This window comes from Apteryx mantelli, chromosome 9 (genome assembly GCF_036417845.1).
Source record: "Apteryx mantelli isolate bAptMan1 chromosome 9, bAptMan1.hap1, whole genome shotgun sequence".
In the NCBI taxonomy this organism is placed as follows: Eukaryota; Metazoa; Chordata; class Aves; order Apterygiformes; family Apterygidae; genus Apteryx; species Apteryx mantelli.
This window is the reverse complement of record NC_089986.1, coordinates 12,386,440-12,413,002: the sequence shown is the minus strand read 5'-3', so window position 1 is coordinate 12,413,002 and position 26,563 is coordinate 12,386,440. Positions and strand designations below refer to the sequence as shown.

At 43.9% G+C, this 26,563-nt stretch overlaps 1 protein-coding gene across 1 annotated transcript in view; it reads right to left on the bottom strand.

The window, feature by feature from the left end:
- Nucleotides 1-4,475: 4,475 nt before the first annotated feature.
- PDE6D (phosphodiesterase 6D) overlaps nucleotides 4,476-26,563 on the bottom strand; it is a 38,915-nt gene continuing 16,827 nt past the window's right edge. Inside the window, exons 2-5 of the mRNA XM_067301444.1 lie at nucleotides 12,992-13,080; nucleotides 8,448-8,573; nucleotides 7,517-7,622; nucleotides 4,476-5,096 (exon numbers count right to left, since the gene is read on the bottom strand). Of these exons, the coding sequence (XP_067157545.1) occupies nucleotides 5,015-5,096; nucleotides 7,517-7,622; nucleotides 8,448-8,573; nucleotides 12,992-13,080 (403 nt within the window). The 3' untranslated portion in view covers nucleotides 4,476-5,014. The remainder of the gene's footprint in view (nucleotides 5,097-7,516; nucleotides 7,623-8,447; nucleotides 8,574-12,991; nucleotides 13,081-26,563) is intronic.

The following is a 26,563-nucleotide window of genomic DNA, read 5'->3' as shown; positions in this document are numbered from 1 at the left end:
GTCACGGCGCTGCTTGGTGAGGGCTGCGAAGTGAGCAGGCCGCGTGGGAGAGGGGGCCGGGGTGAAGCCGAATCCCCCGTGCCCATGCTCACTGCCCCTTTGGCGCTCTTAGCTTCCGACCCGGGGTATCTCTTCCCCCGTCTGTCCCCCGTCGCTGGGGCTTGCTGTCGGGCGAGTGGGGGTTTCGCCCGCTCCGGCATTGGGAGCTGCCTGGGAGGTGACGAGCCTGTGTCCGGCGGGAGCGGAGCCACGACAGGGCTCACCCCCAGCTCCTGCGACGTGGGGGGGCAGCCGAAGGAGTTGGGCACTTTGGGTCAGACGAGGGCCTTTGGGTACAGCTTCTGCTCTGGCTGTGCTGCTGCCTTTGGGGACTGATGGGACACACACCCGGGTCCCTTGGGAGCCCCTGGGTCCGAGCGGTTCGATGCCCGGCTTGGCAGCACCGGGAGCTGGGGTTTCTGCCCCCACCGCATCCAGCCTGGACTCCTGCCATCCCAAAGGCACAGAGGGAGCCAAGCTTCCCTGGCCCTCGTTTCCCGCTTGCAGCAGCGGGGACGGCAGAGGCTCCAGGGGACCACGGAGCAGGGTTGGAGGGGAAGAGCTGGCGCTCACCTGCAGCCTGCCAGCCCTGGCCGCGTGCCTCTGCCGCGGGCGCTGCCCACCCGCGCGATGCCACTGCAAGAGTAGCGAAGCAGGCACCGAACTTAACGTGGCCCCGGGCCGTTTGTGCGCCTTTTGTTCCCCAGTAACCTTCATGAATCGGATAATTAACTGCATTAGGAAGGCTCTGCTTAACGGCCTGAGCATTATTGGGCAGGGCAGATCTGGGGCAGTTTGCCAGCGGGAACCCGAGTCGGCTCTTCTGGGAGCTCAGGAAGCGAGCGCGTGGGGTGGCAGCAGGGCAGGTGTCGCCCCGGCAGGGTGTTTGCGATGGGCAGCTGGCGGCGGGCGGCAATGGAGCGAGAGTCGCCCCTCGCCGCGCGGCGGTGCCGAGGGAAAGAGCTGGCTCCGTCACCTGGGCACAGCGCGGAGATGGGGTGGGTGGACAGACCCAAAAGCAAGCCGAGAGCTCCCCGCTCTGTCGAGGACAGCCCGTCTTGGCTGGCTGGAGGCAGCGCCGAGGCTCGGTGCCCCACGGCAGCCCGGCCGGGGCAGGAGCTGGCTCCCCAGCAGCGGTGAGGCCGGAGCAGCAGCCGCCCTCGCGGCCCCGCGCTGCTTCTCCCTCCCTCCTCCGCTTCCTGCCATGCCCCAGCAGCCGCTGGCCGCGTTTCCGGGCCGTGAGGTTTCCGCAGGCTGCCGGGGCGGCTCGCGGCCCTCCCGGTGCGGGGGACTGTGCCGGCCGGCGGGGGGCAGGCAGCCTCCCGAGCACGTTCCCTGCCCCAAAGCTCTTGCAGAAAGAAAAGGCATCTGTGTGCCGGCGGCGGGAAGGGGCGCGCGCCTTCCGCGGGAGCCGGGGCGGCCAAACCCCCCAGCTGCGAGCAAGGAGAAAACCAGGGCAAGCGGTTACTGTTGGCTGGGAGCCGCCCGCGCGGCAGCCGCTGCTGCCGAATTGGGCTGGTTCCCTCTCCCACGCGCCGCCTGGGAGCTGCCGGCACTGGGAAGCGCTGGGAGGCAGCTGCTCGCAGCAGCGCCGAATAAGCCCGTGGCTTGGAGAGGAGCTGGGCCCGCGGGGCGTCCTCCTTGCAGCCGCCCCCACGGGCCAAGCCGGCGGGGCGTCCCCCTCCTCCCGGGACCAGCCGTGGGCCCGGACGGCGCCGGCAGACTGATGCTGGGTGTCCCCGATGCTGCAGCTCCGCTGCTGTCGGCCAGTTTCCCCCTGGCCACGAGGGCTCGGTCTCCGCAGCCTCTCGTGGCCATGAATTTCAGGACTAGCCAGGCCGCAGCCCTGCGTGGCCGCAGAGGACGGCTCGTGGCCGTGGCGCCAGCGCACCCCGCGCCTCCTGCCTGGGCAAAGAGCCAGCGCGGCCGCTCGTTTTGCACTGCAGCGTCGTTTCGGACGCCGATCCTAGCACGGGGTCCGCGCTGGCTCCTCTGAAGGCACCTTCTCCTCCTAATCGGTGGGGGGGAAGGACGCGCTGCCCGTGCCGGGCCGAGGGCCCAGGGGGGCCCGAACGCAGCCCGGCTGCGAGCGATTTCCCACGGCGCCACTTGAGGGCGGCAATGACCCGCTGCAGAGCCACCGCCGCCCCGAGTTGGGGCTCACTGGGCTCACCGGGACTGCCAAGGCCAGGTGGGCCTCGGGGGTGCGGGCAAGCGACCTGCGGTGAAGACGTGAGCGCCGGCGAGATGGGGCTGGGGACACGGTGCCGGCGGGAGGGCTGCAGGCAGAAGCAGGTGCCGAGGCCCAGCTGGCCGCAGGAGGCCTTCGTGGAAGATGAGGATGGGTCCGGTTCGGCTCGGCTGCCGCAGGGACGGCTGGAGGTTGCTGCTGTGGGTGGCTAAGCGGCGTCACCACCGGGAGGCAGAGCTGCGAGGATCTGGGTCTTTCCCTAGGAGGTGTAGCAAGGAAGGGAGAGGGTGAGACCCCCCAGCTAGTCCCTACAGTGGCCTCCCTCCACCGTGCAGCACCTACAGCAGTGGGGTCACCCACCCTCCTGCAAGGTGTCCCAGAGCGGCTCTGAGTGGGAAGGGACAGGGGGATGGGAGGTGACTTTGTCGCAGCCCCAGGCAGCGGCAGGGCTGAGTCACGGCATCGCCAAGGGCCGCAGAGCGGCCAGGGAAGTCCTTTGGCCGTTTCAGTGCCTGTACAAGCCCCTTCCTTCCAGGGGATCTCGTCTAGCCCGACCCACCCCTGCGGAAGACGCAATCACAAGAGCAGCGTCCCCCTGCCATGCATCTCCAGCTGGGCTGGGTGTCACGGGAGCCAGGAGCACAGCAGCACCCTCCACCCAGAGCTCCTGCAGCTGCCTAAATCCGTGCCGAAACCTTGGCACAGCAGCAGGGTGGAGTGTGCACAGCTCTCTAAGGAGGGCATCACCCTGCAGGTGCTTTCTTTGCCAATAAGGTTAATTAGGTGCAAGAATTCAAAGCTTGTTTGCAAAAAAAAAAAAAAAAAAAAAAAGCATTCAGATTAGATTCAGTTGCTGCTCCTGTTAGAAATCACGTGAGCATCGCTCTGTTATTAAGCTCAGGTGCTCCCTGCCACTTGGTTGTAGCTCAGCTTGTCAAAAGGAAACACGTCTCCCTGTGCCTGTGTGGCTGAGGCTAAGTGCTCGTGTGCCCCACTGCAGTCACAGCTGTAAATATCGAAATACAGACGTGTATTTTATACAGTGTAAACACTGCCATGTGCTAAGACAGCTTAGACTGCAAGGCAATGAAGCAGAGACTTTACTATTGTACCTGGTCTGTGCAGTGGTTCTTTTGTGTCGGAAATGCAGTTTGAAAGTGGGATTGTATCAGGAGCCCAGAAATTTGGAGCCAGTTGCACATCAGCCAGCTCCAGGCACACATATCTGAGCCTTGCTGGCCCCCAGCACCCTCTCCTCTTTGACCCTCGTAGGAGGAAATATTGCTCTCACTGGGCATAGTTCATGATGGATCCAGAACCCTGTTTTGGTTGGTCTCTTTGTATAATGGTTGGCCTAGCACAGGTCACGCTGCTGAGAAGGCTCTGCCCTGAGAGTCCAGCAGGCTGAAATCAATCCGTAAGGTATCGTGAGAAAGCTGCTACAATGGATAACGCTCTTCTCGTGGAGATTAATGATCCAACATCAGTTTACCTAAAAATATAATTTATGCTTTAAACTCCCTCCTACATACACCCAGTGGCTGAACTTAGGATCTGAAATGATGTGTTTAATTTCCCTATGATTCCCCTGAGCATTTCAAGCTCAGCCACAGGACGGGCTGACCGAGGCGTCAAGTGATCATAAAGCTGCCTGTGATGTTTAAGAGCAGAAGCTAAAGGTGCACACGTCCCAAGATTTATATTTATTAATGCTAATCCTAAATGACAGAACAGGATAGTGTAGCTGCAAGGTTTGAGAAGCCTGTCGTAGCAGAACTGCCTCCGTGTGTCATTAAACCCACGCATGCATGCGGATCGTGGGTATCAGCAACAGTAGCCCCAGACAGGTTCCATGTAGCACAGCCCAGCACAGGACCGATGCTGGTAGACTCAGGAGAGCACAGGTTTTGCAGAGAGGTTTGAGTGTCCCCTGGAACTAGGAAAAGCAGAACAGTGTGCAGTGCTGGCCAACAAACCTGGCTCAGCAGTGGCTGGGCAAAAAGAACAAACTGTCCTGAGAGACTAAAGGACAGAAATGAGGCCAAGGACAAACCTTGCCCATGGTCATAGTAGTCAGGAAACCTCTCCTACATGGTTGGCTGCAGGAAAAGAAATTTAGCAAAGATATGGGGAAGAAGTAAGGCTGTGGAAAGCCCTGCTCTGCTGCTGGCTTGAGTGATAAAGAGTTGGTGTGCTGCGAGGACTTCTATAACAAAGGAAAAAACACAGAACTAATATCTCTTCCTTTCTTTGGACGGTAGGAATGTTTTAATTGAGAAATTTGTTTTAATTACATTAGGTGATATCACAGTCTATTTTACAAGTTCAGGGTAAGAGGACATGTGGACCAGTTTTACACAGAATCCAGTGAAAGGATAAAAAACTAAAACATGAGAAATGAAAAGGTTAACTTAATCCCCCCAAACCAAAATGCATTGAGAGTCAGTGTGAGTGGAAATGGGAGATTATACCAAGATCCAGAGAAATACAAAGAATGAGACTAACATAATTTACAGTATTGGTTCTGCATGACCATTGTTTGCCCATTTTCAGAGACAGTCTTTATTCTCCAACCCATCGCTGAGCAGATGGTCATGTCTCTGAGGGTTTGATCTGGTCTTGTCAGAGCAGAAAGCAAAATAACTGATGGGCAAAGGTCACAACCCACGTTGAGCTGGTCCCCAGGGTCACCGCCTACAGGAAGTGTCTTCCACTGGATAGTCAGGGGGTTCTGCACCCAGAACTGTATGGAGGAAAACTAAAATAGCCCCAAAAAGCCCCATCTCAAACGTAGAAAAGTCTCACTCTGGAAGTGCTTACAAGGAGGTCGTCATCATAGAACTTGGTTTCTATAATAACATTACCACTGTGGAAGGAAAAGAGAAAGAAGAGGTATTAGAAGAATGCAAAAACAGTATGAAATGACTGCTCCTTTCAATGCTCTCGCAAGTCTGGGTTAACATCTTACACATCCACAACATTAGCTGTAGTTTGGAGGCACATGCAGTGAGCACTACATCCTGATCCCAGGCCACTGGGTCTGAAGGATCTCTCCACCGAATTCCTGCATGGAGCAGTTCTGCCCATCCTTCCTCTGCTGCTTCATTTCTGGACTCCGTACCAGGCAAAGAGTGGTCACAAATGGCACACTTCTCACTTCTACTGATGAAAATAAAATAGCAGTCCAAGCACCTTCAGTCCTCTCTTCTCCACCAGTGAATTGTAAAAAACAATGGAAATTCTTTTTTTATTCCACATCTCTGTCTTCTAGTGCTGAGTGAGCTACTTAACCAACTTAACGTGTCATTTTCCTCAAGAAAAGCTTAAATGCAAATGGACATTCATAAGCACATCTTACACAAACTGCAGTGGAAATGTTGATTTGGTTGTGACTAAATGCTCTGATGATTTAACTTGCTGACTTTGAGATTTTAGTACACAAAGGTAGGAACACTGCGGCCACTACAACACCTGGATACCTGAGCGGTGCAATCTGAATGTCTCTAAATAAGCTGGTTCTTGAAAATCAAAGTGGCAGCTTCATCTCCGCTGTGGCTCTTGATATCCGTAACACTGGCAAAGCTGAACCTGGGAAGAGTGTAAGGTTTTTGCTACAGAGTGGACAATGCTTGAACTCAAATGTCAGGGAATGTTCTCATTTGATGTTCCCAGTCATCCTGGGAATCTCTTCTGCAGAGCACCTTGTTTAGCACCAAATGCCACATCTCCATTCTCTCTTGCTATTGAGGAAACACTGAGACAAACATGAGGTCTTTGGGAATATCAGAAGGTGAGGGATTCTACAAGTCTCAGCAGCTGAAAGAAGCTGATATCTTTGGGCCACAAAAACCCTTTGGATTTCTTTGGGCTGGTGATTACTGAATAGCCCTCAAGAATGATTTTAGGAGACCTCCAAGAATCAAAGAGAGACATGGGCTGCCCCGTAAAAATGGACAGACATCAGGGAAAGAATGGGACACTGGAAAATCCTCATGGTCGCTTGTCACCTCCAGAGAGCCCAGTCCAGAAAACTGCTTGACTTCCTGAGATGATCAAAACCAACTTGTCAGATGTCTTTGTTTCTTTGTTCTGATTTCTAAATTCGGCTCTGCCTGTACTGACTAAAAGCCACCAGCTCCAGGAGCCAAGGATGCGTGTAGCATCTACAAGGTTTTGAACAAAGTGCCATGGAGCACTATTCCAACGCTAATGCTCTCTTCTGAGTCTGCCATCTCTTTGAAATGTGCTGTGAATAGAAATCAGGGATAGTTCCCATCCCAGTGCCTTCTCAGTGTGACTGGCTTTTCTCCAGACAGGGAGCGATAGGGAAAACGCTGGAGAGGGAGGTCTTCCAGAGGACACAGTGACCTTGCAGTGAGACTGGCTGTTCTCTAACTGCCTCACATTGGCAGGAGGAGTCCTATTCCCTTCTGTCTCTGCTGGCAACGTACTCGTGTGTCTGCCAGCACCCATCTAGCACCACCTCAGCCACAGCAGGGAGGGTGGCTTTTTGTCAGTGATTACAGATTCCCAGGGGGCCTCCCTCAAGGAGCTTTTTTTCCTTCATCTTACCAAAGCTTGTGAGTCGCAGCTTACCTTCAGGGCAATGCCCACCGTGCATTATTCTGATCAAAGTTCTAGAGATAGCTGACCTTCTCGAAGTCAATGTGCTAACAGTAGCCCGGACTACATGTTTCAGAGGAAGGTGTGTGAGTCCCATTATGGATGACTGTTAAGTAACCTGTTTCCTAGTCGTTAAGATTATTTCATCCCCAGATACAACTCCATATGACTAAATGCTTATTTTACACTCCAATGTAAAATATACAAAGATGGCAAAATGGTACAGTGATGAAACAAACACTAGAGCAACTCCCACGAGTGATACATCACCTGAATAACACCCACCTTTGACAAGATTCAGTTATCAATAGCTGGATTTGAAAATGGCCCAAATATCTCTTTTTTGCCTGCATGTAAAGGGCACTAGGCTGCAAAGAATTTTTAAATCCTTTCACAGATCACTTTTCAAAAAACCAACTCTGACAAAGGATTGGTTCCAGTTTCTCCAAATTTTTATTGCTATATTAATGTAAATTGGACCTATGGGAAAGAAGGTAATAAGGTTGGCTTAGCCCCTTTCATCTGTCAATAGCTAACAGTAGTGAGGTTGATTCAGAGTTGGTAGCAGCTCCCTCTCCTCATTCCCACCATGGCCCACAAGGAAATGTCATGCACTGCTTTTTCTTTGCCTGCTTTCAGATTCTCTAGCCCCAAGACACTCACGTTAAAACGTTAGCTGGCATCATCTGTGATTCAGGTGCTGCCTCTATCAAGGACTGCCAAGTGTTTGTGGAGTTAGGGATCACAAAACCGAATTCAAAGAACCATTCTGCAAAGTAAAAAGAAGATCCAGAGGCATGTGAAAGGGGAAAAACCCACAAATGGTCCTTTTGCTTTTCACCTGACGGGTTGGAGAACTCCCTGACCTGTCCTACTGTGCTGCCAATATTTTACATTTAAATTATTTTGTACAGCTTAAACTGCACTGAACCCTGCCCTCTTCTTAAAGTAGATACTCCCTTTCTGAAATGTAGTAGTCATGCAACTTCCTTAACGTTCAATGGAAATGCCATCACGCTTAACTGGGAACAGGGAAATCACATTCCCCCTGTTTTAGACATCCTCCCAGATCTAGTTTAGACTAAGTGTACAACCAGTTGCCCAAAATACAAGAAGCTCAATGTTTTATCTCCTTCCCTCCCTCCAATGAAGACTGCAATGAAGGAGATCAGATGTGCAGCTATGGAGTCACTCAGACAATACTCAATGGCACTGCTGTAACCAAAGTAAACCAGAGTCCAGGATGTCTCCAGCGTGGTGGTGGCGAGCACTAGGTGCTTCTGAGGAAGACGTATGAATCCCCATAATGGGTGCCTCTAAAATAACCTGTTTCCTAGCCTCAGGCAGCCTGTGGTGGATTTATGCCCTGAAGCATGATTACCCAGATTTTTTGCTTACATAACTAAGTGTTAATACACTTATGAAATGCTTTCCCTAATACTGTGGCCCATTAGTCCTGACAAGATGAGTGCTTCAGTGCTACTCTGAAAAATTAAAATAACCACGTTCAACCCATCTTAGTCCCTATAATCCCTGCCATCGTGGGGGTCTTTCCCTGCGCTGCAGCAGGACTGCACACAGAGCAGATGCATACCTTCTAGACACTGCCCTTTGAAATAAACTTTCTGTTCCAGTCGGAATTTTTCCATTTGTTCTGCTGAGGAAAAGTTTAACTCCCGAGACACTGCTTTGCATTTCAGGATTTTTTTAGGAACTCGAGCTGTCAAACAGAAAAACAACATTATTTTGGACACAATAAAACAAACATAGCTGCTTCAGGTGCTTTTATACTATACTTTGAAATAATGATTAGTGCTAGTACAAGAGCATAGTAGTAGGAGAAATGCAGAAACAAAGAAGTCCCTCTGCTTTCTTTTTACGCTGGTGAAAACCGAGATGCAAACATGTTAAGTACCTTGCCCATAGCCAGGAATGAAACTTGTGACAGAACCAGGAGCACAACACTGGTCTTTCAAACTCCTGGTTTGTAGCTGTTTTTTACCCAAACCCACAATTCCTCAAGTCAAAATATGAGATGTGACTTAAATTTTTACTTCAGGAAGTGTGCTGAAGGTCACAAGCAGCCAAAAAACTGCTTTGTAGACTGTGTGTGTAAACTCTTATCAATTCTGCTTCCATTTTAGACTGTGTGTCCCAATCAAACCACCAATGGCTATTTCTCTGACCAGCAGCACTTTAGCCATCTCATATATTCTCCAGGAGTCATCCTGTAAAAGTATACAAAATGTCTGTTCCCCAGACATCCAGCCCCGTATAGGCACTACAGTCAGTACCGGGCTATACAGTTTAAGAGAGAAAGTAATTTGGCAATCCAAGGCATCCGAGCTCCTGCAATGGGTAAGATACCAACAGCAAACCATACTTGATACAGATTTCATAGGGCTTTCTGAGGTGGATGAGTAAAAGAAGGGGAAGTTTGGGAGCACTGATTAATAGGCTGAAAGGTCCTAATCAGGAGAATAAGGGGGGAATCAATATACTAAAAAACTACTACTACTGCTGAGTCCTTCATACTTCAGTGATGCAATTGTACAGAATCCTTCTAGTGTATTAGAAAATGTTTCATGTAAATTTATCAGAAATAAAGAGGGGAGGGAATACAGATGGTATGTGCTTTATGAGCCAAACTGTTCCTAAATGGAAAGCCTATCAAAATGCCCATGAGCAGACAGCAAGCTGCTGTTTAATAAAAGGAACAGCCCACCAAACCCCAGGCAAATCCATCTAACGTAAAACAGTTTAATTGAATGGGACCTTGATATGAAACCAATCTAGAGTGCTGGAGGATTAGGGAGTGTTAGCTACTATCCTATCTCATGGAGAAGTACACAGTCCATGCTTCACCCAAAAAAAGGTGAAAAAAAAGAAAGTTAAAAGTATAATGGAAGATTTTTAAATGCAAAAGTTCTCTAATTGTTTTTAGTCTTTTTTTTCCGCATAGAAATCTACCTGGCACCATCCTTTACTGCCCTCACAAGTACAGACTACAGCCTGTTATGAATAAACATCCCCTTTGCAGCTAAGTGTGTAATGACTTGTTAAAATTATTCCACAATTTAGTAATTACATTTCTTTCATCCCCAAGACAGACTACTGAGAAGGCTTACTCTAATATTGTGAAACTGCAAAATAAAAGGTTACTTTTAATAAAAGTAGGACTGTGAAGTCTTTAACTCCCTGATCTAAGAGATTTTAATGGATGTTTACACCATCAAGCAGAAAATCTTTAAATTTAAATTATTTATTTTAAACTCACTTTACTTTTATAACTGTTTTCCTTTAAAAAGATACAAGAGGATGAAGTTTGATTCTCACTAGTTAGAACCATTAAAACATGCTGAAATGCAAGCATAGACCTTATCCTAAATGTAGTGCTGTTTTTTGTTAACCAGGGTATACACTATACCTGCAAATTTATTTAAGCAATTATATAGCTAACACACATTTATTCAGATAGTTAATTCTCATTAGATTAGAAAGTGATGAAGGGCACATTTATTATTTACTAAACAACTGGTTTGGGGCCAAACTGCACTTAGCTGGAAACTGAAATTCAACTAAAATATCAATATCATTATGTTTTTATATAGTTGAACAAAGCTACCTTAGGTCATGAAAGAAAAAAGCTAGTTTATCCAAACACATTTTGTATTTAAAACTACCTATTTTCTTAGTCAATGGAAGGATTATTTGTATTTCATGAATGAGAGCTGACTATGATGACTGGGAACAACTCTGGTGATTCTACAAGTGCTAGATATCAGCAGCTTACTCCTAGTTTTGTTTATATATTGGAAGAAACCAAACTTTACTGTTTTGCATTTCCCAGTCTGTCTGCCAGTTTTGAATGCACTGTTACTGAATTGAGAAAACTGGATACATAGAAAAGCTCCTGCTATCAAAAGCTGGCTTAGCTCATAGTAAATTCCAGTTTCAGGTGCTCAGGCAGTGATTTTTCAAAACTTTCAGTGGCCTGACTTTAAAACTTCAACAGCAATCCAATACCACATTAATACTCTCTTTATTTAGTGTAAGTGGTAAGTTTAGATATTAATAGTGTCATGATTTGAAATTTGAGAGTTCATTTTTATAAAGAAACCTGTGCTTAAATCAAATAGAAATCCTGTTTAAATGAAAAATATTTTATTCACTGTCCTATATATTTGATGCTTTATGTTTGCCATGTCTCGACTGTGATTTGCCCTGGATTGCCATAGCAGAACACAGACACCATTACTCTGTAATGTCTTTCAGACACACACAGCGCCCATTCTAAAACAACTGTTCTGTCTGTTTTCCCTCACTGTTTCTATTGCGAGGGTGTTTCAGAATCTCATTTCCCCACACCTTCCTTTAATTCATGGTCAGATTATCCTCCTTTGTTGGATACCTCTCCCCTTTACTAGCCTATTTACTGAGAACAATCTATCCATCTCAGCCTTCTTTTCTTGCTACGCTATACATGAACGGCTTTTCTCCTCTCTTCTCCTAAGGAAGACCATCCTCCTCTTAATCTTTTCAGTGGCCTTTCCTAATAGCTCTTCTCTGCATCTGTTCCAGTGTGCAGTCATACATCTTGAAGATGGATGACCAGGACTGCACACCAGATAAGGTCCTAACAGTTCCTTGTACAACGGCATTAATCTTATGCCAGAGTATGTTTTAATTAATTCCCCAATCTCCTTTGATGGAGGTGAGGGTTCCTGTTTTATATGCGAGCAAAATCTGAGACACAGTGAGATGATACGATTTGCCAAAGTGAGAAAGATGGCAGGTGGGAAATGGGGCAACAAAACAAACACTCATGAGACACAGCTCCAACCATCCACTCTGTCCCAAAACACACCTTTCTGTAATTTATGTTGAACCAAGGCAGTGTAACCGTCTGTTGAGACAGAGTGAAGAGCATTCAGAGACTAACCATGCCTCCGCGGGGAAGCTTTTATAACACAGTATCTGGGAAGAATGGGAATATTTCTTGATTGATTTTTTTCTGCTTTCTAAAACCTGATTCCTCATTCCTCCTAGGTCTCTTTTTAGCTGCTCTGGGCACTCATGCCCAAAATTATACACTGATTTCAAGATGGCAAAGCAACTAGCCCACAGTTTAAGAAATGAGGTATCAAACTGATTAATTACCTCATTTCCTTTGAAAGTTGTTTCAATTGCTTTAGTACAGTTGTACTTGAAAGTGCTGGAATGTCTTCCTTAAATACAGGCATCTGTACAGTGGGCATGAGTAAATATCTGTTAAGGCCTACTGACAGAGCTGTTTCCTGTTAGACAGCACTGGTATGAGAAGGGGAGTACAGGTTAGCCAGGCCAGAGGAGATAAAGCTTGGAAAATGCTCTGTGGAATCACTCAGTCACAGCTCTGCTTTCCTCTAGCTCTGACCTGCATCCTCCATTCCCAGCATCAGGTCACTCTTGAGCTGAATCAACTTATTGGTCCTAATAATGAACTCTTTTCATAAAGTAGATGAATGTTGGCTTGGAACCAAATGAGGAGAGGCAACTCATTTATCTGTGCCTTAAGCTAGCTTTGAAACCAGGTATCTTGCTGGAAGACTACTGGACTCACAGCTTTCTGCCACAGATCCTCTGTACGTTCTCTGGGAACAGAAAGATCTTTATAAACTGGTTGCCTCCTTCAGACACAGCAGATTTTCCAATTTATAGGAGATGTATGTCTTAGTACTGCAAGACAGAACTCAGTCCTTGATGTTTAACCAAAAATACATCAATGTCACCAACATAATTAAATGATCAAGTTCACTCCACTTGCTGGAGATTGGCTGTGTGATATGTGATACTCGCATATCAGAAAAGCCTTCAAAGTTAATTCAGTGAGGTCGCATTTCACAGAGCCAAAGCAAAGCTGTTGGCAGGGGATATTACCTATCACAGTGCTTTGTCATGAACAGGAAAGAGTAAAGGACAGCATAGACAGAAGTAGGAGGGGAACAGGCCTCCCATGTGTTCCCCAGCTATTGCGGTGGAAGCCTCAACTAACAGCCAGGTGGTTTGTCCTTCAAAGCACTGGTACGCTAGCAGCAGTGGTGACCTAGACATACAGCACTACCCAGCCCCAAAATGCACAGGAAGGCCACACAGTACCTTCATGCTCCACTCCAGGTACAGACAGATCTTCTGTTCCTTGCCAGAGGATTTTCCCTGTTTCTGCATCCCGAAGGTTCATCCAATTTCTGATTGGGAAGTAATTAAGGAAAACAAGCCATCTACATCCCTAAATACTGAGCCTACTATTCTTTGCTAAGCCCTGAAATAGGCCACTCCAGCTGAGTTACAATAATCTTTTCCAGTTCTCAGGAGACCAAGAAGAGATGCTTTTTCCTAGAAAATAAATGAACAAACCAACCCTTGACCAGGATGAATGCAACAAGAGATGTATACTCACAGATTCAGTTTTCCCTTTAGACTGAAGCTTGTTAACCTCATTTATCATTTTCCATTGCTTCTAAAGGATAAAGGCAATGCCACTGTGCTGCAGAGAAGCAAGAACATTACTAACAGTAACAGATACTTCTACACAAATACTGTTCTCTACTCTCTCTTTCTGAGATTAAGAGGAAAAGAAGAAAAGAAGTACTTCCTATATGACATTAGAAAAAGAGTAACACCAGATTGAGCTTGTTTTCCTAATTTACAAAATATAAGATCAATGGTTGTTCTATTGTTGTTGACCTGGTAACTCCCACTCACTTCAGCTGCTGAGCGCTAAGCAAAGAGAGATACTCTCTTCTCACTCTTATCAAGTGAGGCTGTGCCAGCTTTCAAAAAGCCTGGATCAGTAAATTAGCCATGAAAGTTATGAAGTATGAAATACTCAAATTTTCAAAGAGACAATTAGTAATGATCTTAAGCATTCCTTTGAAAAATCTCTCCCATTATATAACTCAGATATTTACCCGTCAGAATAAGGAGTCTGCACACCTGTCCAATAGCATTTTGAACAGGGATATATCCTTCAGGAAGCCCAAGGTCCCGTGGCAGGGTCCTGCTCCACAGCTTAGAGTGGCTCTGAGCAGTCACCAGTATAAACACAAGCAGTCTAAATAAAGCAGGATCTGTGAGATCAAGGCCACGTGAATCAACTCCCTTCTGGGGGCAAGGCGCTGGCATTCTTTTGCTAGTTTGTGGCAGCGCAACCTTTGTACTCAGTACTTTCCAAATTTCCACAGCAAGACAAGCAGCAGAGTCTAAAAGAACAGGGGAAAAATAGTACAAATGGACCTTTCAGTGCAGCCTGGCAGAAAGCCTCTGGACAAGACACTGGAAACTATCCGGGAAAAGGGAAGGCAGCAGCTGCTCAAGGAACTGAGGACTGGGAAGGTAGAAGGAAAGGCAGTATGGACCTTGCCATAGGTATAAATAGGAGCTGTCAGAGATGTGCATATATAATTCATTCTCTAACATACCCAGTTTCCATGCAGACTCACACAAACTCTTCACATTGATCCAATTTTTCCAAAGCTCCAGGGAAGAAACAGATGCTTTAGCAAATTTTGTTTTGCATGGTAACATGTGTTGTAAAATTATGTCTGTGGAGGAGGGAAGGGAAGATGGCTGCTCCAAAACAGCTGTGAGGAGCCTTTCCCTTTCTGAAAGCTAGCCAGACTTCCCAAGTCCCCTGAAAGGGCGAGGGGGAGAAGAAACGAGGGCATGTGTGTACAGGGCATGTTTACACAGGCAAGGCCTTACAGCATCCAAAACCTAGCAACAACCTGGAGTGCAGGCAAAGGGAGTGTAGGCAGTCTGCTCGTGTCCTTGTAGACTTGTTCTAAAACACATCTTATCAACCACTTGATCTGGGATTAAGGCAGGAGGGCAAGTGGGAGAAGCCAGAAAACACCATCCCTGCAGGACCTATATGCCACCTCCACATCCTGGACAGAAAGCTGAAAAGTGGAAACTGCTCCCCAACCACCAAACTTTGGGAGAGACTGGAAATCAACAGCTAAAAAGCCTCATGCTGATGGCAAGAAAGTTGACTCCCATTATCTTCAGGACCCCAAGCCTCTTCCTTACCTCTGTGGCTGACAGCTAGAAGGCTTCAGTAGAGCAGAGGGAGACTGGGCTGCAGGCAGGATGTCGGGGGAGACAAGAAGCAACAGCACGGCAGGAAGAACCTGCAGCAGGGCTAGGCACCTCATGTGGTTGCTGGCCGGAAAAATCAAAGTCCCAGGCCAATGCAACCTGCAAGATGGATCTGCCCCAACCCTACCTTAAAATGTCAAAGGACCCAGCATTTTTAGATACATCTTCCCACAAACAAACATAAAAACTAGCCATGGTGAAGCTATTTGCCTAGAAAGTGGTGTACCATCTATCAAATGCCATGTACGAGAGAAAAATAACAAATGAGACAATCTGAGCATCTCACTGACAAATTCATTTATCTTCACAACACCCTGCAATGCAAACGCTCTTGACTATTAGCAGTACAGTAATTCAGTAAATTGGGCACTTGATTATCAAAAACCTTTATTAACTTTAAAAAATGAGGCTCTTCAAAGGTATTTACTTGCTATTTATTCACCACCAATTTCAGCAGGAGTTAGGAGCTCACAGGCCTGGCCATACGTTGTGTAGTGCCAAGATGAGTAGACAAGTACTTCTGAACTGGAGACAATACACTATCCAGAATGGCAAACCCAACATTTCACAGGGAACTGATCCAGCCACCCAAGTGCTATACCAGTACTCTAACTAATGGATCATCTTGCTTTTTTCCGTCTTTCTCTCCTTCTTCCTTTCCTTCCCTTCTCTTAAAAAAGAAATCTTTAAAAAGAAACAGAAATCTGAAAACGATTTCCTAAATCAAAATTTAGATCATTTATAGAACCTCCTGTAATGTAATTAAAAAAAAAAAAAAGCAAAACCCATCACTAGTGATTTTTTTTGGCAAGGGAATATCTGACAAAGCAGCAGGTGTACTGCTTATCTAGTTAGCAGCTTATAACACTATTTCTGTCATCTTGGACAGAAAGGCTGGTACTAGGACATACCCTAGAGTGAAGAAAATGGAGATCTTGAACCAAACCCATACACACTGTTATCTTCTAATGTGTTTAATTGGTTTAAGATTCTTCCATCCCAGCATGAGAGATATTGTTACTAAAAATAAAAAAGTGCTCCATCTTCTGAGCAGCAGTGGAGACCTGCAGGCAGGATGAAGAGGGCATTTTAAGTATTATTGAATAGGAGAAAGTACATTAACATGGATTTAACACAATTACTCTTTTTGAAGATGCTCATGTAGAGTCACCTGGCAGGGGTAGCTAAGGAGAGCAGATAGAGGGCCAGGTAGCTGCAACTTTGCGAAGTTAAAATAAATTTAAAAGGGAATAACAATAGTGTATTTCTAATTCAGTTTCTCATTCTAAAATCACAAGAACACTCTTCCACCATTAAATATTCATTCTTCTGGTTTGGGGGGATTTTTTGTGGGAAACAATGTCTGATTTAAGACTCAATAGATCAAATACACTTCAGTCCTGAAGACAAGGAAGGATTAGGTAGAACAGCAGAAGGAAGGGTGTACTGTTGATCTGTTTATATGCCACCACCTATTGTGTCAGCAGTCTTACATAAAAGCTTTGTAGTAGCTGGAATTTGACTTGCTTTATATACATGACATGAATTAGCTTCCTCACAGACCTACTTTGCTTAGCCTGATGAAGGAAACAGTTCTGCATTTCCAGATCCAAGTTTTGTTGTCTTGAATGCTTCTGATCTCAGGACAGAAATTCTTTCTTTTTTTATATCTGTCATAGACATCACTTCCTTCAAACAAATCAAAATATACAAGCTTATCTTTAAATGTTTTAGCATTGCAAAGGATTTCCATGTATTACCACATTGGTAATTAAGAATAACCTTCAAGGATGAGGATGAGTACAAACAAAATGAATCATTTAAAGTAGTATGGAGTTAAAGAAGTTCTGCCCCAATTTCCCTGACTATTATTTGTACGTTGCAATGTTTAGCACTTTTTGAGTATCTCAAAGGCTGCAGTGGATAATAGCTGTCATTTCTTCCGTTAAAGATCAGTCCATTTTCATTTTGTTCCTTGCTGTCTAAACCATTCCAAAACCTCAGGAACTGCTGCACTCTTATCTTTCATAATAAAAGCAAGCCTAATGTTCATGACCATTCCTGGAAGGGAAAGTCTTTCATCATCTTTACCAGCTTTTTTTTTTGTACATGAAATGCATCATTAAGAACAGTTCACACATGCCAGGTGCAAACAGGATCTCAAAAACTAGGAGGAAATAAGAATTGTCCTATAGGACAAATGACAAAGAGAAGGTGAAGCTGAAAGCCCCGAACAATTCAGACTTACATATTTGTGGCAGACCCAGGGAAGCTTCTGATATGAACTATCCAACTTTCTTTCCTGATTTGACATTGTCTGTTGTGAAAAGCAGGCACAACTAGGCACTCATGACGTGGGTGCACATGTTCTTTTAAAGAGTGTTACAGATAAGTAATGATCAACCTTTAGGGGTTGTATTTATATCAAATGTGCATTTTCCCAGAAGAACATCTGCATCTCAGCTGTTTATTTTAAATCTGACTAGCCTGGAATGAACCCAAGAGCTGTCTACAAGCAGGAGAGTCTGAGGAGTGAGGACCAAAATAAGTTATGCAGAATAACTAACAAATGACAGAATTAAGGAGCAGACCACCCAAACAGCCTTATGATTCTACCCCACTCATGCCATTCATCCTCTAATCTTCCCAATCTCTAATCTCACTTTTTATTACAACTCCTAAATCCCTCTTCAACAGAATTCTTAATCATGAGCTTAAATTTAAGCATGTGCATACGTACTCTGCTGAATCAGGTCCTTGAGTTCACTTTGTCTGCACACAAAAGAAATGCTGCTGTCTTTAGTGTTTAATAAACCACAATTATAAATGTTGGCAGTGTGTTTAGCAAACAGGAGTCTTTCTTCCTTGCCCAAGGCTGAAATTCAGTATAAAACTGTATTTGAAGAGACTGAATGAGTGTCCATCCATTTTGTCTAATAATAGAAGTACTGAAAGAAACACACAAACTAGAAGCTATTCCTCAAATGTTGCTGGCATCCGCATAGCACCGTCACCTTCTCCTGCTTGTAGACAGCTCTTGGGTTCGTTCCAGACTAGTCAGAATGCATGGCAGCTCTTACAGGAGCAGATATTTTTTAGACCTCTGCTATTATAAACCAACTTCTCTGGAGCTGTGCACAAGATATGGGTTACTGTGCTTCTTCAAACAATGTTGGGTGTTGGGGACTGGAAAGGTGCTCTACTAAATCCTCAAATGGAAGGAAGCCAATTATTTCTTCAAAGTACTCCTGACACTCTAGTATTCACCCTAAGAAAGGCTGCTTTTAAACTCTCCTGCACAGGACAAATTGCTGTGCAACAGAAGTCAGTGAAATCCAAAGATTAACGTGAAATACATGGTAAAATGCAGCAAAAATCCACTGCAACCAACACAGTAATTTCACAGCAAATTATGTAGCCGGAGGGATATATTTAAGAGCTATAGCATCACAGCAAAAAGCCCAACATGATATCAAACACTTAGTAAACACTGTACTGCTCTTCTCTTCTTTTTACCTTTCCCCTTATATCTTTGCCTGCAGATGCTGTCTATACAGATCTCATATTGCCACAACAAATTTTGATCTAACATCAGGCAGTTCTGGATTAAGCTGTTCTTGGACCATCCTTGGAAAGACAGTCACACATATTACTGAATACCATGTCAACCTTACATTAATTTTAATAGAAAATTATGCTAATAGGGCAGAAGTTAATATTACTATATTACATTGTATTAAGTAGACTTCAAATCATTTCTGCTATGCAGGTAGGCTGGTCCTGCTGTCAAGCTATGGTATTCACTGCTATATGTCATATTCTCCCTATGAGAACATAGCAAAGACGCTCTGTGCCTGAGGTCACCTTTCTGAAGATGAGCTATGTTCCCATCATGAAAGCATTTCCTGGTTGAACTTCTTAATATCTATAATCTTAGCAGCACTCACATTGAGGCACACTGTAAAAGCCTACAACAACAGTGCAGCACAGGTCAATTTGCAGTCACATCAACTGCAAAGAGATGCTAATCAAACTGGAGAAAGCCATCTAACTTGGCATGCTTTGGAAATGCAGTAAAATCATGCTTAATGCTTGCCAATAAAAATTTTAAAATGCAATGGATTATCCAGTTTAACATCTGTGCCTTACAAATGACTTAGGTTCAATAATAAAATTATTATTCACTATTTTCGCCAAAATGGACAAGTTAAAGAGACCCCTCTACAACAGTGTGATGTCATCTAGCAAAATGAGGCACAGCGTTTGCTTTCTATTAGTCTGCCTCTAATTTTCACTCTTATCAGTTTACTGTTTGAAACTGTTCAGAGTGAAATCTTTCCAAATTTTAACTATTTAAATCAGAATTGGCGATACCTGTAGCAGGCTAAACAAAAGCAAGTATTCTTACAAAAACAACACAAATGGTGGGCTCCTAAACTCTGAAAAGAGAAGTGTCCAGCATGGGCAGCAGGATGGCAGAACGTTTTGTTTCTTCAGTAACACACAGCAATATTCCTGTAAATGAAGCCAGGTTTCCATTTCACTGATTTTTCCTCTTCCTCAAATCAAAGGAGCAAGAAATGGATGTGGGTTTTTATGGAAAGAGTTACAGACCTAGTGAGGTGAAGCTAAGAGTCATCAGGAGGGAAGAAGGCCAAGGAGAATACATTACAGTGGTTGAACAACAGTATTTGCAAATATCTCAACTAAGGACAGACAGCACACGCAGGCAGATGCAGACACCTATGGTTTAAACATTTACCTCTCTGTCCAAATGCACCTAGCCTTGTAGCTCAGAAGGTTAACTCTCTTACAAATTCCAGCAATTTTTGTCACTACTGAGCAACAGGAACCAATTTTGGCATCTACAAGCAGCCTTTGAGTTCTTCACACCAAAGCAACAACACGGGGCATTCCCCGGCAGCTCCCGTCTGCAGGGGACGAGACGACCGCCTGACGTTACCCCAGCGTACCAGCAAATGGCCATCTAGACAACGCTTCCGGAAGAGCAGCACATGCTACGCACTTCTCTGGTAAACATTTCTAAACTCAAATTAACAAGACTAACCACTTCTAAGCTCCAAAAGAAAATACATATGATTTGGATCCCAAACAAGGAAAGTTAAAGGAAAAAGAAAAATGCACTTGTGGCACATGGAATAAAATGTTGTTTGAAGTGGGAATAAGCTCTCAAATCGAACGGACACACAGAAATCATTAGCTTATGGGGCACGTTCGCCTCTCAGAGGGAGCCAGCTGCCTCGTATGGCAGATCCGTGGAAGTGGTTTGTTTGCTACTATTAGAAATTTGTTTTGTTTCCTCTAGAAACAGATATTAAAATGGTTCCTAGAACCAGACTACAGTACCAGAATAAAACCAAGCTGAAGCAATGTAGTGGCTTTATGCTGCTTTCTGCTATGTTTTTTAGGCTTTTCTTAGGCTTCTCTGATCAGGCTTGAGAGAATTCTTTTATACCAATGCCTCAGCAGGAAAAATAATGTGATCACATCTGGAGATTGCTTTACATCCTAGGCAGTGAAACAATCAATAACTTAGAAAAACCCAACGTTGTCTGCAGGACCATCTCAGAAGCACGAACTGCACAAAGACAATTATGTTCTCTCCTCCAATGTGATAACACTCACTTCCCCCCCATCCTCCCTGCATTTTAAATGGATCTCGAAAATTAGCATGTTAGAAAAGCTTGAACTCATGCTAAGAAACGTTTGAGTATTAACATAATTAATGTCATCAGCAATGTTCTGAGTTTGCAGAAACAGCAGGTGAATCAATGGGAAAGATGTGTTCACTTGCGAAAAGAATGTGACCTTTAAAATCCATACAGCTTTATCAGAATGCAGTTTTAAGGTGGGTTGCTTGTCGCTCATGGGAAAGAATAAAACTGAATGTAGCTAAGGAGAAAACTAACACCATATACACAAGGGAAGCTAAAAATACCATCAGAACATAAAACACGGGGACCACCTTACAGAAGGTGCTGCACATGTACCGAAAGGTGAGGCAGCTTGCTGGATAGTTTGAGAAGCCGCTCCAAGGAACAGCGTGATGAGGGAAGAGGCAATTAAAAGACAAACACCCCCCCCCCCCCAATTCACATCTGGCTGGAAAGTGATTTTTTCCCCAGAACTTTTAAAATTAAGTTAAATGCTTTAAACCCCTAAACAATCTGGTGGGGGAAAAAAAAAAAAGAGTGTGCGATTCAGTTTGCCCACTCTTTAATTTTAGTATATCAAACAATTTTCCTCTTTGCAAGTGAACTCTAAAAGTGATTCAGCGGTTGAAACAACTTCATTTTGTCTTAACTACTTCAGAATATTCAATCACTTCAACACAGCTGAACTATTATGATAATATTTCAAGGCTTTCAGCAGTAAGTGAGCTATAGGGACTTTCATTGAAATAATCTATCAAGGGGTTCTGGTGAATAACTTCATCTTCATAGATGAGGTTGTAACCAGAAGCCCTCTGAGGAATTTACTTCCCTGTAAATCATTATGGCCTATTGCTCTTTGTGCAGCTGAAACACAGGGTGTCATGATAGTCATGCAAAGAAATTAGCTTTAATAGAATGAGGTATTTTGCACGTTGATATGCCTCTTTATTTTATACCACTATTTGATTGTTTTAAAATATGATTTATATTAGTTTGCTTATAAAAGAAAGCTTGGCTTGGTTTCATTTGTTTTTTGTAATACTCTAGCACTAGATTTTTTTTAACGTCTTAAAAGGATCTTCACGCTTCCCCGTACTGACAGAGCACACATTTGAGCAGAGAAACAAAGACTTCTTTGGCAGAATATTTAAATGGGATAAACATGGCTGGAGTTTTAATACAGTCTCACTTCAATGACCTGAAGTGTGGAAAAAAAATTAAAAGGCTTAGTAAAGGCAGTTTTACATAGCACTGCTTGTGGCCGGTCTGCGCCTTTGTTCCTTGAAGCCCTCCGCAATAATTTCTCTATTGCGTGAAGTGATGTTTATTGAAAATGGCATAGCTGAACATCAGCAGGTTCCCCTGCTGTTCGGGTTATCTGTCCTCTGAACTCTAAGCAACGTCTCGGTCGGAAAGTGTCCCTCTGGTAGCACAAGCAACTGACAACATGAAAAGCCTAGATGACTTCCAACTGCCAGCGCTTATGTTGTGACTACATGCTTTTGCCCCATTAATGTTTAATTTTTTTCCTCCTTTACCTCATGTCTGCTCTTACAGAGCTCTCTAGGACACCAACCTATTGATTTCCAAGAAACTACTTCCGATAATCCACAGATTTAACAGATTCAGATATTTCAGAAGATGTAACTTACTGGAGGTATTAATATATCATGCAATTCTTAGACCAGATCTGCAGACTGGAAATTGATGGGAGACAGGCTTTGGCATGAACGCAGTCCCTGCGCTTCTGGTTTGTACAGCTCCGTGTTCTTAGTATCATCTACCTTGGGCTACCCCAGAGAGAAGATGAATCCTCTCATTTAACCAGTCTAAAAGGATGTCCCATGGAAGAGACAGCATGCTACAGATGAGTGACCAATACGTTAACCTTGTAATCGTTGTTATAAGTATAGAGTTATTAGTTATAGAACTACACATAGCTATATATAACTCATATACAGTTATAAATTAGTTATCCAACTATAGTTATATTAATTACACTATAAGTATACAGTTATAATAACTGCATATTGTAGACACTTGGTAATAAATGTACGAACTTGCCCCCAGCCACACAGTGAATCAGTAAAAAAAAGAGGGAGAAGATCCCAGGAGGTGTTTGGCTTCAAGTCTCATGCCTCAGTAGACAAGGCTGCCTCTCTCTTAGACAGCCAGGAACTGTGCTCGCTGGCTGGTGGAAATTCTTACTCGAACTTGGAAGGGCTCTGCGGTAGCACAGATTGCTGCTATCATGCTGCAGAGCGGGTGCCAGCGGTTCCCTTCCCTCCGTGTTTTTCTGTTTTTTTGGTGGTTCCTCGTTCACCCTAGCTAGAAAGCAGGGTAGTTCTGAATCACTGCCAAGCATTGCTGCTGAAAGTGGGGGACAGGAAGGAAATACAGATGAGTGGTTACAGAATTAGAAGTACTTTTTAGTGTCTAAAATGGCATCCTAAAGCAGGACAAAAAATAGATGTGCTAGCGCCGACAGTACGAGCAAAACGTTCCTAACTAGAAAAATGAGTAAACATATGAAGCATATCAATAATATTCTTGTTCATTAAGACAACTTAAAAACAGCAGAAACATAAAATAAGAGAGTCATGGAGGAAAATATTGCTCTTGTTCCTTTGCTTGGTTCATTTTAATTCAAACTGAGTCCCTGTGAAAATGCTTTATTTTCTTGTAAATTCTTTTTTTTTCTTTTTAACTCTGGGATAATCAGGAATGTTTTGAGTTCAGACATAGCGAAGTTCTTCAGTAAACTCCATAAATGGTCGTGTTTAATATCATAAGTTGTTTCTTTGTTCATTTAAGACAAATTGTTAACTAAGGAAAAAAAATCATCTTCCCCACCCTAAAAACTAGAGATGCCCCTAATACTCAGTTTCTAACATGTTTTTTTATGCAAGACTTCCTTCCACAAAATTTCTGTAGGTATAAAAAGTAGCCCAATGAATGAGCGAAGACACAGCACTTTTTAAATGTATTTAAACTGTCCTCAAAATTGTCAGCTCCAGGAACTGTAGTACGAATTTTGCAAAATGTAGTCAGCAGTTAATCTGAAAGGACGATGGCTTAAGATAAAATGCTATGGCTGTTCATTTCTGGCAGAGACAAGCAGGCACCATTTTGTACAAAATCACCATCCATTTTGTGCAGAATGACATTCAGAGATTACCATCTAAAGCACTCTTTAAGAGCTGAACCAATATAAACATATTTTGCTTAAGTAAGTCCAGATAGCCTAATATCGCCTTCACTCTACCAGCACTCTCAAAATCAGACTCCTTGAACGTGGGCAGTCAGTGATGCTAAAGGCGAGGTGCTGGAGCCTTTAGTCTAGAGTGTTTAGTTTCAGATAAAATGCCAAGTCTTGACGCTGTTCGGTTAAAATATTAAAAATAAACTCTCCATTCGAGGCAGAGATTTGCTTCCAAAATGAACTCTACGATCAGCTCTGTTACAAGGACCCACAAATGGAGCCATAACACTGAGATGTTCCATTACACGACTGTATTTTGGAACTAGCTGTTTCCATCTCACATCAAGAGTCCCGGAGCCCGAGTGCAAGCAGGCAGCCACTCCAGGGAAGCGTCCACCAAGTTGCATCTTGCCTTGTTTGCTTTTCATGTTATATTCTTCCAGAATCTGTTGAGATCACAGCCCTGGAATAAAATACTTCTGGAAAAAAAAGGAAGCAGTTCCACTACCAAGCTTTTCATTTAACCTGACTTTGCTTGAAAAAGTTTCCAGTAGTTCCAGCCTACCGGGTCCAGCTGGGAATGGGAAAAGGACTTGGAACTCAGTTTTTCACTCATACTTGTATTGTTTTTACGCAATCTATTAACGCATACAGTTTCACATTTCAGTGGGAAATCTTTCAGCTCTAGATATCTACCTTAAGCCGAACTCCTAAATACAGTGCTGCATGCAGAAACATGTATATTTGTCCTGATGGATTTCCTCTGTTTGTTAAGGATGTCTGAAAATATGCCAGTCCGATCATATCAGTTAGCTCCACACAGGATAATTATAACCAGAAACACCAGACATGTTAGCAAAGATGCACACTGTAGCTGTATACCTGGCACCCGGAATACAGGCTAATGATAACAAGACAGCGCTGCACAAAGCCAGCACACTTCTAGCAGATCTTGAGTGCTCAAGCTCCCTATTGAACCTCACCTGTAAAATTTTGGGCCTCTCCACTCTTTGGGGGACTCTGCCCTTGCCTTCTCACTGCCAAAGGAGTAACTTCATATAAAAAAATATTGGCTATGTTGTTGCACAAATACATAAAGCAACATTTTAGAAAAGGATGCAAAAGCCCTTAGAAAAGTCTCAAATAAGCTAGCTAGCTACCCTGCAAAAGGGCAACTGAAGCTCTTACTTGAAGTTAGAAGAAAGAAAACTATAGGAAAGCCAGTTTGCGTGGAGTGCATTTTAGTTCAACTGAGATGAGCTGCTTGGCTTCCTAACACTTGTTCTATTTATTCCTCTACTACAATCTTCTCAGTGTGACGTCTTTAACGAGGAGATCACAACATCCTCTATACTGGCCAGGGAGATGAAGCAATACACACACGCACACACACACACAATGAGAAAGCAGGAGTCTTCAAGCTGTAACTCAAAATCTAAGCATGCCAGTTTGCCATAAGGATTTGACGTTTAAATGACTGAATAATGTAAACCTTCCGTTAGTATTAGACTGCTGTTATGTGTTGGTATTACGGGATAAAACAAATGATTTCCTTTTAAAAATATGTTTCTTTATCTCTCTGTAAAAGATTTCTGCTGATTTTCCCTAGGGATCCTTGTGTTCCTGGAAGATATGAATTTAATGGTGGAGTTGATAATGCCCAGCTGGCACTTAGACCACAAGCTAGAGAACCAGAGGTTTGTTTTTTAATTTCATAAAGATCAACAAATACACTGTTCCCTGCTAGAATGACTACTGATATACAGGCAGAGCATAGTCCATCTATTTTTGAACCAACCAGTACCAGATTTTAGAGTATTTCTTTACAAGATTCATTGGTAAAACACGGATCCCAAGAACACAATGGAAGCAATTAACCTCTCATTTCATGCTCACGTTCGTGAGAGCCTGCTTTGGGGCAAGGAGCAGAAAGAGAGAAAAGAAGATCATAGCTGAAACAAAAAGAGAGAATTTCTCTCTTGTCAGTAGTCTGGCTGCACTACAAAGCAAGTACACAGAGCAGCAAGATTTTTTTTTTTAACAGAAAAACTGACCAACAATTTTAGCTAGAACTGCACAGCTGAATGGTCAGATGCATGGCATCAGAACAACCCACATTTAAACAACCTGCTTTAATTGCTTATTTTCTATCCATTGTAAGGCAAACAAAGATGCCACGGAGGATGCATCTCCCCTGATAAGGCAATCAGAACATGAGCCTGCAATTACTGTAATATTTTGCATAAAGGCTTCCCTTACATTTATTAATCCAAAAGAGCTCTAATTTTGATAACTACTACTTTACTGTGTTGCCATACTCAACACTGCAAAAATTCTCCTGGATTCTTTGTGCCTGTATTTCAAGCTACTAAATAGGGTCTTCTATCTTTAGAGGACCTTTATTTATTCTATTTCCAAGGATACAGCAGGCATGGTATGGTAGCCTCCCTGAACGTCCAGCAGTTCAACAACATCTGGTTCTTCATATTACCATTCCTTTGGACTACTGCCCATGTCAAAGATCAGCGTCAAGTAGTTCACACATACAGAATACATGTATTGGCTAGCCATCTATGTTTGAATATGTTATCTAGCCTCCTATTAATCATTTCTGTATTGCTATAAATTAACATTAAATAGGTGATTAGAGTGTTCACTAAGGAAACAGTCCTGCTAGGTTGGTTACCACTCTCA